Source organism: Mus musculus, chromosome 3 (assembly GCF_000001635.26).
Source record: "Mus musculus strain C57BL/6J chromosome 3, GRCm38.p6 C57BL/6J".
Lineage (NCBI taxonomy): Eukaryota > Metazoa > Chordata > Mammalia > Rodentia > Muridae > Mus > Mus musculus.
The window spans coordinates 14,533,559-14,549,797 of NC_000069.6; the positions used below are offsets into that span (position 1 = coordinate 14,533,559).

Consider the following 16,239-nt stretch of genomic DNA (forward strand, 5'->3'; position numbering starts at 1 on the left):
ATTTAACAGGAGTTCAGTGACCAAAAACGGGGAACATTACTATGTCTGCAAGATCACGTCACGAAGTATAAAAGCAAACTATTGAGAAAAACGCCTCCATATGGCAGTGGGCTATAAATAATGTTCAGTAGCCCACTCATTCCAAACCAACAAATGGAAAGGCTTTACTTTAAAGGCAGATGCCGTAAAAGTCAAGCCCTCTTTGAGCGGCGCCGTTGTCCTGCTTTGCGGCCGCGCAGGGCGGGGAAAGTGCGGCAGGCGGTTAGAGTCCTCGCCCCGCCCCTTGCTCACTCCCCGCTCCCGCTTTTGGAGGCGTGAGCAAGCTGGGACCCAGCGCTGGGCGCCGGTTAACACCCACTCCCCGTCGCGGGTACCATGGAGGCGGCGGTGTGTAGCGAAATCGAACGGGAGGATGGCGACAGCAGCTGCGGGGATGTGTGTTTCATGGACAAAGGCCTGCACAGGTAGCTGCCGCCACCCGGTTGGACCTCGGGTTGGCTGGCTTCGGAGAGCCGGGCTTGTGCAGGAAGCGGGTTCCTCCCCATCCTCCCAGCACAGTCTGGGGCTCCTCTCTGTCCCCCAGCATAGCCCGGGGTTTCTCTGTGTTCCCCCTGCACGGCCCGGGGCTTCTCTTACTCCTCCCAGCATTGCCCTGGCTTCCTCCCTGCCAAGCCCTGAATCCCTCCTGGCTCACTCAGCTGAGCTCAGGGTTCTTCCGCATCCTCTCCACAGATCCCGGGGTTCCTTTCTCTCCACCACCCAGCGCAACCTGCGGTTCTTTCTTACGGACCTGCTGAGCCCAAGCTTCCTCTTTCCCCTCTCCTCGCCCCCACTTTCGCACCCCCTAGCTGTTGCTCTTCCTGGTCTCCTTCCAGGAGCCTGAGAAGTGGGGCAAGCAGCAAGGCAAGCCTTCTCTACTCCCTGCTTACATCTCTTGCCTCAGTTCTCACCCGTTTTTAAGTTCTTTTGCATAAGACACAATCAGAGACATATCCATACAGTTGTTGAAAGTACCAAATATAACTCTTACTGACCCTGTTTTATGTTACTGAGACTGCTCAGTGGTTTTTCAGGCCCCTGGATTTTCCATACTCTGTGAGCCTTACCAGTTCAACCTAGACCCTCTCTTGTTTTTCACTGGCCAGTTAGCTATTTCTGAGATCCAGGCATTTCTGTTACAATATTCTCTGTCTTTGTTGAGGTGCCTGCTCTACTCCATCAGAACCGTGGTATTTATAATATAATGAAAACAATTTAGTCTCAGGCCTGATCTAAGGGTTGCCAACGAAGAGGTTTTTTCAAAAGAATGCTTACATTTATATTTAATAATGGTTATCGCTTTGAGGATGATGTCTATGTGAATGTTATATGTGTTATTACTAATCACCACAGCAATTATGCAGGGTCGTTTTTGTTTTGTTTTGTTTTGTTTTTCTTCTTCTAGTAAGCAATGACTCTGGGAATTTATATTTTAGATACATTATATAACTTGACAGTGTAACTAGTGAGCAAGTAAATTCAACAGTATTGATTTCTGATAGGTCAGAAAACAGATTGCTATTAAGAGCATATAATAGCACAAAATTTGTCCCTAAATAATTCTGTAATTGCCAGATAATCAGCAAATACTTCAGACACCTTTAGAAATTGGTGTTTTGAGGTTTGCAACTGTTTCCTTGCTGCCAATAAGTAGGTTTCCTGCAACTTTATACTAGCTAGCATAAAAATCTACCACAGATGCCCTTGACATTGTGTGTGCTATTCTGAACTACTTTTAGCATCTCTGAGCAGTGCACTGTAGTTCCATGGAAATACCATTCTACTCGGCATGCTCAATTTATAAGTGGTAGTAGTGGGAGTAAAGAGATGATTTCAGTTTAGAGAAAATGCATTCCAGCTTGCAGTTAGAAAGGACCTCAGCTTTTCCACCAGCAAGAAACATAATTAAGGTTTTTGGTGTTTTGTTTTGTGTTTTGTGTTTTTTGGAAACTACATTCTGGACTAACTAGCTATCATTGAGAGTAAAGAAAGTTATAAACTCATGCATAGGATCTGGATTCATGCCAGGTCACTCTTGGTCTCTTTAATTGTCATAACCATACACCAACTGCTTAAGAGTTTGAAAATTAAGACAATAGCTTTAAAGCTTGAACTTGCTCATTTTCAGCTACCAGAAGAGGGTGGGTTTTCTCTAAGAATATTCCCTTGATAAGCCTAGAAGGCTGCACATCCGAGGATGTTTGGGCAGCACACGTTGGTCTTGATTATGAAAACAATCCAACCAAAAAGGTCACAAGTTGGGTAGGAAAGAAAGGGGGCCTAGGATAGATTGTTTTTTTTCTAAAGTGAGTAGAGCAAATATTCATTATAGTCATTGTACTTAATTGCAACTGTTTGGTTATGCCTTTTAAATATGTTTTTACAACATTTTCTTTTATAGTATATCAGAGTTATCTTTAGATTCATCCATTCATGCCATCAATTTGCATTGTAATAACATCTCCAAGATCTCATCCATTGACCACATTTGGAACCTACGACATTTAGATCTGTCATCTAATCAAATAAGTCAAATTGAAGGCCTGAACACACTGACAAAGCTATGCACTTTAAATTTGTCCTGCAATTTGATCACAAGAGTGGAAGGTTTGTAAACAATTACATGTGTTATTTTATTAGAAAAAAAAATGAAATATAAAATTATGTATTTTCTTTCAATGAGTTGAATTAAAAGAATCATAAACTTTTGAAAATTGACGGTAAAACTACCTATGTAATTTTTTCCCATAAAACTGTCTGTTTAAATAGTTAAATAACTCCAAAAATGGCCGTTGATTTCACTATCAATGTGAAACAAGGCTGTTTCTTTCTTTAAACCTTATAAAGGCTATGTTACTTTCCCCCCTCCTTTTTAGGACTTGAAGCACTGGTTAATCTGACTAAACTGAACTTGTCTTATAATCACATAAATGATCTTAGTGGTAAGTCGACTTGTTTATATTTCTATAATGCTGAAAGTTTGCAGGCTATGAGGACTTAGCCCATTGTTGGAAAACTGCAAAGAATAATGATGTTTTGACCAAGTGTTTTATCTAAGTGATGTACTTCTATTAAAACTTTTGTTGCTGCCAAAATATTACCTGAGTAAAACACAGAAATGAAGACGAGTATGATCAGTAGCAAAAAAAAAAAAAAAAAGCTACAGTGAGGAAAACCTACTTTAGGGGGGTCCTGCTTAATCTTCAAAGATTACGCACTCTGCTCACATAGAAAGGGGCAGCTCCAGTAGAATGGCAGATGTGATGGAAACTTTGGTGCCCTCTCACATGTGGCTACCAGTAGCCAGATGTGACTGTTGACTTGAGATTTGACAGTGGTACTGGATATTTAATTAAATATTAATTTCAATATAAAAGCAACTAGTGACTACTACATTACACAATATTGAGATGAATGATCCCAGGGACTTGGATCTTAAAAGTAAAATTGGTTTTTCATATGTTCTACATGTCTAAGAAGATTTTGAAATTATTATGTTTTTTTATTAAGTGATTTACAATTTTTAGAATTACTTGTTAGAAGTAACAGAATTTCACTAATTATCCTCATATGCTGTTTCTTTGCCTTAAAACATTTCTTTTCCTGTTGCAGGGTTGATGCCCCTTCATGGACTAAAGTATAAACTTAGATATATTGACCTCCATAGTAATTATATAGATAGCATCCATCACTTACTTCAGTGTACAGTAGGATTGCACTTCCTAACCAATCTTATTTTAGAGAAAGATGGAGAAGGTAATCCTATCTGCCTTATACCAGGTATGAAATGGTTAACTAAATACATTTCTAATACATAAATGTGAAAGCATTTATTTCCTGAAGTTATGACCCCTTCATTTTCCTCTTAAGAGTTCCATATATATTATATAAATATGTCTCTGTGTGTGTGTGTTTAAGAAAACATGATTAGAAAGAATTTATTGGACAGAAACTGAATTGCTTCTGTTTGTAAAGTATGTAGGATTCCCTCCCACTTAATTCCTTCCTTCCTTCCTTCCTTCCTCCCTCCCTTCCTTGCTTCCTTCCCTTTTTCCCTGAGACAGTATCTCTTACAGCCTAGGCTGGCTTCGATTTAATGTGTAGTACAGGATAAGCATGAACCTCCCTCCTCTCTTGAGTGCTGGAATCATAGCCATGCACCTCTGCCCAGTTAAGTGGTCCTGTGACTTGAACCCAAGGCACCATGGGAATTGAATCCAAGGCACCATGGGAATTGAACCTAGATATTATGCACCGAGGCAAACACTCTACTAAGTGAGCTGCATCCCCAGCAGGGTAAATAGTTTGGTGGTGTTATTTAGATAATTTATATATTTGATGGTGAATATTTCAATTTTTTCTGACTATGGTTTTGTCTTAGTTGTGGCTTTACTGCTGTGAAGAGACACCATGACCATGGCAACATTTCCTTACTTTCCTTTCTCTTAATATATCCGAGGATAAAGGAAATACCTTTAATTGGGACTGGCTTACAGTTCAGAGGTTTAGTCCGTTATACTCAGGCAGAAAGAATGGTGACATGCAGGTAGACATGGTGCTGGAGAAGTAGCTGAGAGTTCTACCTCTGGATCCATAGGCAGCAGGGGGAGAATGTGAGCCACACAGGGTAGAGCTTAAGCATATGAAACCTCAAAACCCAGCTCCTAGTGATGCACTTCTTCCAACAAAACCATATCTACCCAAGAAGACCACACCTCTTAATAATGCTAAGCCCTATGAACCTATGGTCCTTAGTTGTTTTTATTCAAACCATCACAGTTATATTTATTGTAATATTATGTCACCATGAAAAAAGAAAGTAGAGTATTTATATCCACTGATGGTCCTTTACCCCCAGCTACTAAGAGAAACAAAAGCAAGTATTATTTAACACCACCCTTTATATTACATACGTATTTAAATATAGCATACCTATATATTAATATATATGACAGCTAGGAGATTGCACAGGAACTCCCGATAACAGGACTTAAAAGCAGGAATGTATTGGTGAAGCTCTATTTTGTAGCTTTTGAGTTTTATGCCATGTGAATTCATTGTATCATTAATAAACGTGTCTTTTGAAAGGTTAAACTTACAGGTTAACTTTCCAGCAGCCATATGGTGGCTCATAACTATACATAACTGCAGGTGATCTAATGCCCCCTTTTTACTTTATAGTCACCAAGCATACATGTGGCACATACATATAGAAGCAACACCCAAATGCGTAAAATAAATCTTAAAGTTCTAGCCCTAATTGCGCTCTGTCTTTTGGGGTCTTCCCAATCACTTAATCGATCCTCTTGAGGAAGAGTTAGTAACGAAGTTGCCTGAGTGTTAGTGAGATGGTGGAGCTTGCCACCAAGCCTGATGACCAGAGCTCGGTTCCTGGGATCCCCGTGGCGAAAGAAGAGAAATGACTCCCACAAGTTGTCCCATGATCTACACACACCAAAGAAAGGAAGGGATTGATTGAGAGGTTAAAGAGATGGTGTGATCGTTAAGAGCACTGACTGCTTGCTCTTTCAGAGAATCTGGGTCATTGGTTGCGTACAAATGCAATGTTAATTGGACAGATTTCTCGTTTAATTGTTAAGAAAAGTGGATATATTTTTTTTTCAGTACATGATCCTGATATTAGTGAAGTGCAATTAAGAAGAAAAGTGAGATACTTCCTTAATGGCTCACCATGAGGAATTCTACCACTCTTAATTACAATTTTGATTCATCTTATGATGAGCATATTAAACTAAGCAAAAGCCCTGTTTATCTTCTTTCTCAGCGTAGAATGTGTGTATCACGTTGAGGTGATCTTTCACACCATACGGTTCAGGGATCTGACGGTCAGGAATGGTGCTTGGGATGAGGCAGGACCGCGCTGCCTCTTCTGTATTTACAGACTGCATGTTGAAGTTGTTGAGTTCATAATGTTTATTCCTGTTCAGGCAAGATACCTAGTAGCTTGGTTGGCTTTAGACATAATCTCTTAAAGTATTTATGCTTTGATTTTGAATTCTTTGTTTCCAAGGGTACCGAGCAATCATTCTCCAGACTTTACCACAACTGAGAATCTTAGATTGCAAGAATATATTTGGAGAGCCAGTAAGCTTGGAAGAAATAAACTCATCCCATCTACAGTGCTTAGAAGGACTTTTGGATAACTTAGTTTCTTCTGATTCCCCCCTGAATATAAGTGAAGATGAGGTAAAGTATTGATGGTTTTTCTAAGAGAAATGATAGGTTAATGTGTCAGGAGTTAATGTGTCAGAACAAGAACTTTAAAGACCTTTGGTTTGTTTCTCTGTCGTAGGTCAATGATGATGTGTCAGCACCACCAATGGATGTGTTGCCTTCTTTGAAGGAATTTAAAAGTACACCAGAAGACAATGTTTTAGCCTCACTTTTATCTGTGTGTCCATCTTCTGAACCAGAAAAAATTAATCAGGAAAACGACTTTCAGAATGAGGTGAAACTTCAGAAATTAGATGACCAAATCCTACAGCTTCTCAATGAAGTAATTTATCTTTATTTTATTGAAGAAAAAATAGCTAAGAAAGTATAAAGTAGAAATTGTACATAAGTTGACCAACCAGAATCATCAGATTGATTGTATCTGTATGTTTTCTTTACAGAAGTAGAATTATATACAGTAACAGTGGCAGAAAACAATGGGAGATGTTTTTCACTCATTTTCTTTGTTGCCTGCCTTCATGAGTGTCAGTACCTGTATTGCCAATAGTATTTTCTTATTTTGTGTATGTGATATCAGTTCATAGACACTTGACTAGTTTTACTCTGGAAGCTGAATGGTACTTCTATAATACTACTACTATTGAGCTTTTTAATGGGATGTGGTTTTGAATTCTCTTGGCTGTATACCCACATGTGCAGTTGCTTGTCCCTAGCTTGTGTTTTGGGGAACTGCTAGATTTTTCAGAGTTGCTGCAACATTCTCTGTCCCTAATGACAATTCATGAGGATTCTAGTTTTTTCTTCCTTAGTTGCTTTAGTTTTTTAAGATGAGGCTTTACTGTATAACACAGATGACCTTGACGTCTTGCCTCTGCTTCTGGGATTCTGGGATTACAGTCATATACCACCATACTTGACTCTGATTTGTCTTTTTCATAATAAACCTTCCTAGTGAAGACTTGGAATATATCTTGAAAGCTGAATTGTTAAATAGGAGGACTCTTAGATGCTGTTAGGATTTTTTTTTTTGATTCTTTGTTTGTTTCTTGGTTGGATATTTTATTTATTTATAATTCAAATGTTATCCCCTTTCTGGTTTCCCCCTCCAGAAACCCCCTATCCCATCCTCCCTCTCCCTGCTTCTATGAGGGTGCTCCCCCACACACCCACTCCTGCTACCCCAGCCTGCCATTCACCTAAACTGGGTTATCGAGCCTTCCCAGGACCAAGAGCCTCTACTACCATTGATGTCCAACAAGGTCATCCTCTGCTACATATGCGGCAGGAGCCATGGGTCCCTCCACTTTGGTTGGTGGTTCAGTCCCTGAGAACTCTAGGAGGTCTGGTTGGCTGATATTATTGTTCCTCCTATGGGTTGTAAACCCGTTCAGCTCCTTCAGTCCTTTCTCTAACTCCTCCATTGGGGACCCTGTGCTCAGTCCAATGGTTGGCTGTGAGCATCCGCCTCTGTATTTGTCAGGCTCTGGCAGACAAATACAGAGCCTTTCAGGAGACAGATATATCAGACTCCTGTCAGCAAGCACTTATTGGCACCAGCAGTAGTGTCTAGGTTAGGTGTCTATATATGGGATGGAAGCCCAGGTGGGGCAGTCTCTAGATAGCCTTTCCTTCAGTCTCTGCTCCACACTTTGTCTCCATATTTCCTCCCTTGAGTATTTGTTCCTCCTTCTAAGAAGGACTGAAACATCCACACTTCTTGAGTTTCATGTGGTCTGTGAATTATACCTTGGGTATTCCTAGCTTTTGAGCTAATATCCACTTAACAGAGAGTGCATACCATGTGCGTTCTTTTGTGACTTTTTGTGACCTCAGTAGAGATACTTTCTAATTTAATCAATTTGCCTAAGAATTTCATAAATTCATTGTTTTTAATATCTGAGTGGTACTCCATTGTGTAAATGTACCACATTTTCTGTATCCATTCCTCTGTTGAAGGATATCTGGGTTGTTTCCAGCTTCTAGCTATTATAAATAAGGCTTCTATGAACATAGTGGAGCATGTATCCTTGTTATATGTTGGAGCATCTTTTGGGTATATGCCCAGGAGTGATATAGCTAAGTCCTCAGGTCATACTATGTCCAATTTTCTAAGGAACCCCCAGAGTGATTTCCAGAGTGATTGTCCCAGCTTGCAATCCCACCAACAATGAAGGAGTGTTCTTCTTTCTCCACATCCTCACCAACATCTCTGGTCACCTGAGTTTTTTATCTTAGCCATGTCCAATTTTCTAAGGAACCCCCAGAGTGATTTCCAGAGTGATTGTCCCAGCTTGCAATCCCACCAACAATGGAGGAGTGTTCTTCTTTCTCCACATCCTCACCAACATCTGTGGTCACCTGAGTTTTTGATCTTAGCCATTCTGACTAGTGTGAGGTGGAATCTCAGGGTTTTTTTGATTTGCATTTCCTTGATGACTAAGGATGTTGAACATTTCTTTAGGTGCTTCACAGCTCTTCAATATTCCTCAGTTGAGAATTCTCTGTTAGCTCTGTTCCCCATTTTTAATAGGGTTATTTGGGTCTCTGGAGTCTACCTTCTTGAGTTCTTTGTATATATTGGATGTAGGAGTGGTAAAAATGTTTTCCCAGTCTGTTGGTTGCCATTTTATCCTATTGACAGTGTTTGCCTTACAGAAGCTTTGTAATTTTATGAGGTCACATTTGTCGATCGTTGATCTTAGAGCATAAGCCACTGGTGTTCTTTTCAGAAAATTTTCCCCTGTGCCTATGTGTTCCAGGCTCTTCCTCACTTTCTCTTCTCTTAGTTTCAATGTATCTAGTTTTGGGTGGAGGTGCTTGGACCACTTGGACTTGAGCTTTGTACAAGGAGACAATAATGGATCCATTTGCATTCTTCTACATACCGACCTCCAGTTGTTCCAGCACTATTTGTTGAAAATGCTGTCTTTTTACCAGTAGATGATTTTAGCTCCATTGTCAAAGATCAAGTGACCATCCGTGTGTGGGTTCAATTCTGGGCCTTTGTTTTCTGTTCCATTGATCTACCTGTCTGTCACTGTACCATGCAGTTTTTATCACTGTTGCACTGTAATACAGCTTGAGGTCAGGGATGGTCATTCCCCCAAAAGTTCTTTTATTGTTGAGAATAATTTTAATTATCCTGGATTTTTGTTATCCCAAATGAATTTGAAAATTTCTCTTTCTAAGTCTATGAAGAATTGAGTTGGAATTTTGGTGGGGATTGCATTGAATCTGTAGATTGCTTTCACCATGATGGTCACTTTTACTGTATTAATCCTGCCAATCCATGAGCATGGGAGATCTTTCCATCTTCTGAGATCTTCTTCAATTTCTTTCTTCAGAGACTTGAATTTCTTGTCATACAGATCTTCCTCTTGTTTTCTTAGAGTCACACCAAGGTATTTTATCTTACTTGTGTCTATTGAAAAGGGTGTCATTTCCCTAATTTCTTTCTCAGCCTGTTTATCCTTTGAATAGAGGAAGGCTACAGATTTGCTTGAGTTATTTTGTATCCATGCACTTTGCTGAAGTTGTTTATCAGGTTTAGCAGTTGTCTGATGGAATTGTTGGGGTCACTTAAGTATACTATCATATCTTCAAATAGTGATATTTTGACTTCTTCCTTTTCAATTTGTATTCCTTTGACCTCCTTTTGTTATCTAATTGCACTGGCTAGGACTTCAAGTATTGTATTGAATAGATAGGGAGAGAGTGGGCAGCCTTGTCTAGTCCCTGATTTTAGTGGGATTGTTTCAAGTTTCCATTTAGTTTGATGTTGGCTACTGGTTTGCTTTATGTTGCTTTTACAATGTTTAGGTATGGGCCTTGAATTCCTGATCTTTCCAAGAGTTTTACCATGAATGGGTATTGAATTTTGTCAAATGCTTTCTCAGCATCTACTGAGATGATCATGTTTTCTCCCCTCCCCTTTGAATTTGTTTATGTAGTGGATTATGTTGATGGATTTCTGTATATTGATCCATCCCTGCATCCCTGGGATGAAGACTACTTGATCATGGTGAATGATTGTTTTGATGAATTCTTGGATTCTGATTCTGAGAATTTTATTGAGTATTTGTGCATTGATATTCATAAGGGAAATTGGTCTGAAGTTCTCTTTCTTTGTTAGTTTTGGTATCAGTGCAACTGTGGCTTCGTAGAGCAAATTGGGTACTGTACCTTATAGTTTGAAGAGTATTCCTATTAGGTCTTTTTTGACGGTCTGATAGAATTCTGCACTAAACTCATCTGGTCCTGGGATTTTTTTGGTTGGGAGACTTTAATGACTGCTTCTATTTCGTTAGGGGTTATGGGACTGTTTAGATCACTTATCTGATCCTGATTTAACTTTGGTACCTAGTATCTATCTAGAAAATTGTCCATTTCCTACAGATTTTCCAGTTTTGTTGAAGATAGGCTTTTGTAGTAGGATCTAATGGATATTCTCGGTTTCTGTTGTTATGTCTCCCTTTTCATTTCTGATTTTGTTAATTTGGTTTCAGTCTCTGTGCCCTCCTGTTAGTCTAGCTAAGGGATTATTTATCTTGTTGATTTTCTCAAAGAACCAGTTCCTGGTTTTACTGATTCTCTGTATAGTTCTTTTTGTTTCTACTTGGTTGATTTCAGCCCTGGGTTTGCTTATTTTCTGCTGTCTACTCCTCTTGGGTGTATTTGCTTCGTTTTGTTCTAGAGTTTTCAGATGTGCTGTCAAGCTGCTAGTGTATGCTCTCTCCAGTTTCTTTTTTGAGGCACTCAGAGCTATGAGTTTTCCTCTTGGCGCTGCTTTCATTGTGTCCCGTAAGTTTGGGTATGTTGTGCCTTCATTTTTATTAAATTCGAAAAAGTCTTTAATTTCTTTATTTCTTCCTTGACCAAATTATTGTTGAGTAGAACATTGTTTAGCTTCCATGTTTATGTGGGCTTTCTGTTGTTTTTGTTGTTATTGAATACAAGACTTAGTTTTTGGTGACCTGATAGGATTCATGATATTATTTCAGTCTTCTTTTATTTGTTGAGGCCTGTTTAGTGGTTGATTGTATGGTCAGTTTTAGAGACGGTACCATGAGGTATTGAGAAGAAGGTATATTCTTTGTTTTAGGATGAAATGTTGTCTAGATATCTGTTAAAAGCATTTGGTTCATAACTTCTGTTAGTTTCGCTGTGTCTCTATTTAGTTTCTATTTCGATGACCTGTCTATTGATGAGAGTGGGGTGTTGAAGTCTCCCACTATTATTGTGTGAGGTACAATGTGTGCTTCGAGCTTTAGTAAAGTTTTTTTTATGAATGTAAGTACCCTTGCGTTTGGAGCATAGATGTTCTGAATTTTTCTTGGTAGATTTTTTTTTCCTTTGATGAGTATGAAGTGTCCTTCCTTAATTTTTTTGGTAACTTTTGGTTGAAAGTTGATTTTATTCGATATTAATATGCTCCACTTCTGAAGTCTTTAAATAGTTTTATCTTTTACTGTTTTTGTTTTCTTTTTCATTTTCCCAGAATTGAGTTACTAAAAACTCTTCTCCCCCTGCCCGTTTTTCTCCTGTGTCAGAGTTGGGTTTCTTGTTTTCAGTTTCAAAAATACATAATTTATAAATCGTTAATCTTATAAAGTATCTTAATATTTAAGAAGGCATTAAATTTTATTAGTTATACTGAGCAGAACTTTTAACAGGCTTTCTTTCTTTCTTTTTTTTATATTCTAGACTAATAATTCCTTAATAGATAATGTTCCTGAGAAAGACCTCAGACCAAAAAGAGACACAGATATAACTTCTGAAAGTGACTATGGAAACAGAAGAGAGTGCAGCAGAAAAGTTCCCAGGAGAACAAAAATCCCATATTATTCCAGAACTATTCAAACCATTAAGCACCACAATAAAAACAATGGTGCTTTTGTAAGGTACTTGCTTTGGTCTTAGTAGTCCAAATAAGGCACACAGTTAGTAGTAACTAGCTTGCTCCTTGCTGTTTCATGACAAACTTCTCAGTTTACTGACATCAAAGTTGTTTTTTTTTTTTTTTCCTTTTTAGCCTGGGAGCTCAGATTTGGTCAGCAATTGGCCCCTCATATCCTCCATATCTGCATCCATGGATTCAACCATCCTCTGATCAAATAAAATCAAAGAATTATATCTTTACTAATATGAACTATTTACTAGGTTTAAAATTATTACTTCTGATTGAACATTCGCAAAACTTTTCTTGCCATTATTTCTTAAATAATAGAGTATAATAAATTAGCTTTATTAGATATTATGCCAGATATGGTTTTGGCTATTAAAGTTTGTCTAGATAGTTTAATATATACTCAAATGTGTTATGTATAAAAGTGCTATGCCATTTTACATAATAAAGTGAGAATTTAGAGATTTTGGTGTTTGCTGATGGTTCAGTACCCAATCCCTGCAGACACTTGAGAATTGTATACTCATAAAAGTGTTTTCTCTTTGAGAAATTAATATATAGTACCAGACAAAAGGCCACTGTATTACTTGCCATGCATGGGAAGTGAAGCTGATACACTTGAGTTTGCTTGACTAATCTCTACTCTGTCTGTAGGCAGATTTGCTGGGAGGCCAAGGCTTAGTTAAACAGTACAACTAAGCCAGGATCAGAGGCAACAAAATGACTATTTTTTGACATGCAGATGTAGAAATCTAATGTCTGTATTTTCATAGCTGGGGTATCAACCATGATAGCTCTTAAGAAAAGAATGTACTTCAGAGTAAGTACAGTCCACTTTCTGCCTGCATAATTCTTTTTTAAATGTACTCATTGGTTATTTGAATTCTTCTAGTGATCCATGTATAAAATTTCATGTATTAAAAAAAAATCATTCATTCCTTTTTAGTTAGTATATGCCCATGAATTTCTTTTTATTCTAACTACTGATAGACTCTGTTTACTCTAGTATATTGTATCAATTTTAAACTGTTAAGTGCCATTGGGTAATTAAAGCATTATTTTCAAATTTTTCTATTATATGATCATAGTGAATTTCATCATGAATGTGTTAAACACTACACACATAGAATGATTATCTTTTTTTTAAACTCTTAAGACTCTAAATAGTGAATCAGCAAATCACATCCCTTATAAACTTCATGAATTAGCTAAGTTAACTATTACATTTTTTGTTAAAACAATTATTTATTATATTGGTATAGGTGTTTTACCTGCATATATGTCTGCACCATGTCCAGGTGCCTGCTAATGACAGAAGAGGGCATCCGATCCCCTGGGACTGGGTTACAGATGGTTATGAGTTGCCATGTGAGTGCTGGGAATTGAACCCAGTTTCGTTGGAAGAGTAGCCAGTAGGGTTTACTGCTGAGCCATCTCTCTAGCCCCTTCATTAATATTTTTTTTAAATACTAGATATGTGGCTATAGGTTTTTGTATTGAGAAACATAAATTGTATTTTTGATTATTTTCTGCCTTTTATTCTTTGCAGTTGTAATCGTAAAATGAGACAGCCTTACCTTAGAGATTTATATGTAAGATCATCTTTAGTAAACTGTAATAACTTACGAGACTTAGATGAGCAGAAGACTGGCGTAATTAAAGTAGACAAGAACTTCTCGGACAACAGCACCTACCGGGTATGCTTTAGAGAATTAAGAAGACTTAAAAATCTTAGACTCAGTACAAAGTCCTAGAAAGTTAACCATTTTTTATGAGCAATAAATGTTGTTTGTAGTTTTATCAGAGTGATGAAAATTAGCTAATTTTACCCTTCCCAGTTCCCAGATTTTGTGTACTGTTACTGCTTTTACATTTACTACATCAGTTGAAATGATGTTACATTAGGAAAATTGCACTTCCTGTTTCCCAAACTGATAGTTCCTACTTTGAGGCGGGATACTGAACCTCTTCAAATAACAAAATAAATCTATGCATTTTCTCAAAGAAATATTCTTTATACTGTCTTGTTAGTTGTCATGAAACCCAATTTTGGAAAAGGATTCAGAGATGCTGAAATTATTTTAAATATTCAAGACTCGCTGAATAGATTAGTTAGCTTGCCCACATTTTACATGTTAGAGTACTGGTTATTATATTCAACTATTTACTGTAAAAAATATAATCTAATAATAGGATTGCCCTCTATAATTGTCATGACGGTACCAACTAACATGCATTTGAAATGATTATGTACCCAGCAATATCTACTCTCTTCTCTGTGCTTTATGTCCATTACTGTAATTCTCATTGTGACTTTTTAACAATTACTGTAAAATAAATGAAACAGCTGGGGCAGTGAGAAGTTTGCTGACTTTTTCCAAGTTCATGAAGCATTGCTGGTTTCTCTTAGTCCCTCGTGGAACAGTTAGACCAAGAGAGAGAGATGCGGTGGAAAGCTGAGCAAACGGAAAAGAAACTTATGGATTATATCGATGAGCTACATAAGCAAGCAGATGAGAAAAAAGATGTTCACAGCCAGGCTCTCATTACCACAGATAGGTAAGGCAACACTGTGACTCTAAATCCTGCAGAAGACGGGAGGGAAGGACCTTGACCAGAGGAGCCAAGGACACCACAAGAACACCCACAGAATCAACTAACTTAGGCTCATAGGGGGATCACTACACTGACAACCAGGGTGCCTGTCTGAATCTGAGCTGTGGGACATGTTTCCTCTTCCTGGGTTGCCTTGTCCAGCCTTGATATGAGGGAGATGCCTAGTCTTTCTGGAACTTGATATGCTGTGTTTGGTTGATATATCTCTGGGAGGCCTGCACTTTTCAGAGGAGTGGATTGGAGGGGGGGTACTGGGTGGGCAGGAAGAATAAACAGGACTCTGGATATAATATATGAGCGAATAAGTTAAGAAAAAATAAGGAAAGATATGAGCCTGAAGATGTCTCTCAGAGCATGAAGATTACTGGGTTTGGCCTTGGTTTAAAATAGTGATAGTTAGGAAAATGCATATATGTGAATTTCATTGATTTGTAGATTTAGTGCTTTGGTGGTGGGAACATGCTTTGTAGAGTGCCATATCTGTAAAAAGGGCTGGCACTGGCAAATTTCTCTTTAAGGTATGAGTCCTAGTCTCTTTTAACATATTCATTTCCTGTGTTAGCTTTGGTACTACATAGGCCAAGTTCCTTAATTCTTTTCTTAATTTTTCTTATCTACTCAGTCTCCTATTCACCCAATGGTATTAATGGTATTAATAGAATTGAAGAAATTACCATCATAGAGCAGTTGATGGATACATACATAAATACATATATGTCTGTGTATATGTGAGTGTGTACATATATCCTAAAAATTATAGTTGGTAAAGGTTGAACTACTTTAGCTCAGTATTAATTCATGAGATTCTTCCACAAATTAGAGTTATATCATCCATTTAACTGCTTCAAGGATTTGGAGAAGGTATGAACTGATAACCCGAGCTAATAATACAATAACATATCACAATGACTGGTTCACGAGGTTCACATAGAAACTAAAATGAACTAATCCGAGCCTCTTATGGCTCTTCTAAGTTGAGTTAAGCAAAGATCATTCCTATTGTGACTGTTAGAATGTAAACCCAGGGCTTATAGGATGGCTTAGTGGGGTTGTAAGGCCACACAAGCCTTACAACCTGAATTCAATTCTAGAACCCACAATGAAAGGAGAGACCTGTGTGTGAAAATTGTTCTCTGACCTTCATGCATGCACAGGCGTCCACACACATATACAAATCCAAATAATAAGAAGTTTAAAAGAATAAGAACCCAAGTGTGTTTGTGGCTTGCCTTTAACTGCTTGTCACATTACAAATACAAAGACACGCTAGGAAAAGCTGAAACCAGTTCCTGAGACGTAACTGTGGAATAGAAGCCTAATGGGATTCAGTGCTTGGTTTCAGCTGTGTCTCAGAAGAGCACCAGCCAGTCTATCTAAGTTTGGTTATGTGCACCAGTAAGCATTCCCTATTTGTTTACGTAACCTAAGTTTTCAATTGCAAGCAAAATGTTCTAGCACTTACAACGTTGGGATCAGTACTTTGG

General features: G+C 38.1%; 1 protein-coding gene across 10 annotated transcripts in view; it reads left to right on the forward strand.

Moving 5' to 3' along the window:
- The first annotated feature begins 203 nt into the window (after nucleotides 1-203).
- The window catches only part of Lrrcc1 (leucine rich repeat and coiled-coil domain containing 1), a 38,897-nt gene continuing 22,861 nt past the window's right edge, over nucleotides 204-16,239 (forward strand). For 4 of the 10 annotated variants that reach the window (XR_001783753.2, XR_387522.4, XR_003954391.1 and 1 more), the window contains exons 1-9: nucleotides 216-464; nucleotides 2,441-2,646; nucleotides 2,916-2,981; nucleotides 3,652-3,819; nucleotides 6,071-6,246; nucleotides 6,353-6,556; nucleotides 11,938-12,134; nucleotides 13,689-13,836; nucleotides 14,550-14,698. Coding sequence is in view for 6 of the 10 variants with exons in the window: in NM_028915.3 (NP_083191.2) it covers nucleotides 376-464; nucleotides 2,441-2,646; nucleotides 2,916-2,981; nucleotides 3,652-3,819; nucleotides 6,071-6,246; nucleotides 6,353-6,556; nucleotides 11,938-12,134; nucleotides 13,689-13,836; nucleotides 14,550-14,698 (1,403 nt within the window). In the remaining 4 variants the exon portion in view is untranslated. Of the gene's footprint in view, nucleotides 465-2,440; nucleotides 2,647-2,915; nucleotides 2,982-3,651; nucleotides 3,820-6,070; nucleotides 6,247-6,352; nucleotides 6,557-11,937; nucleotides 12,135-12,157; nucleotides 12,960-13,688; nucleotides 13,837-14,549; nucleotides 14,699-16,239 lie in introns of those variants that run through there. The other 6 variants (NM_028915.3, NM_001163579.1, XM_030252826.1 and 3 more) reach the window with 4 other exon arrangements.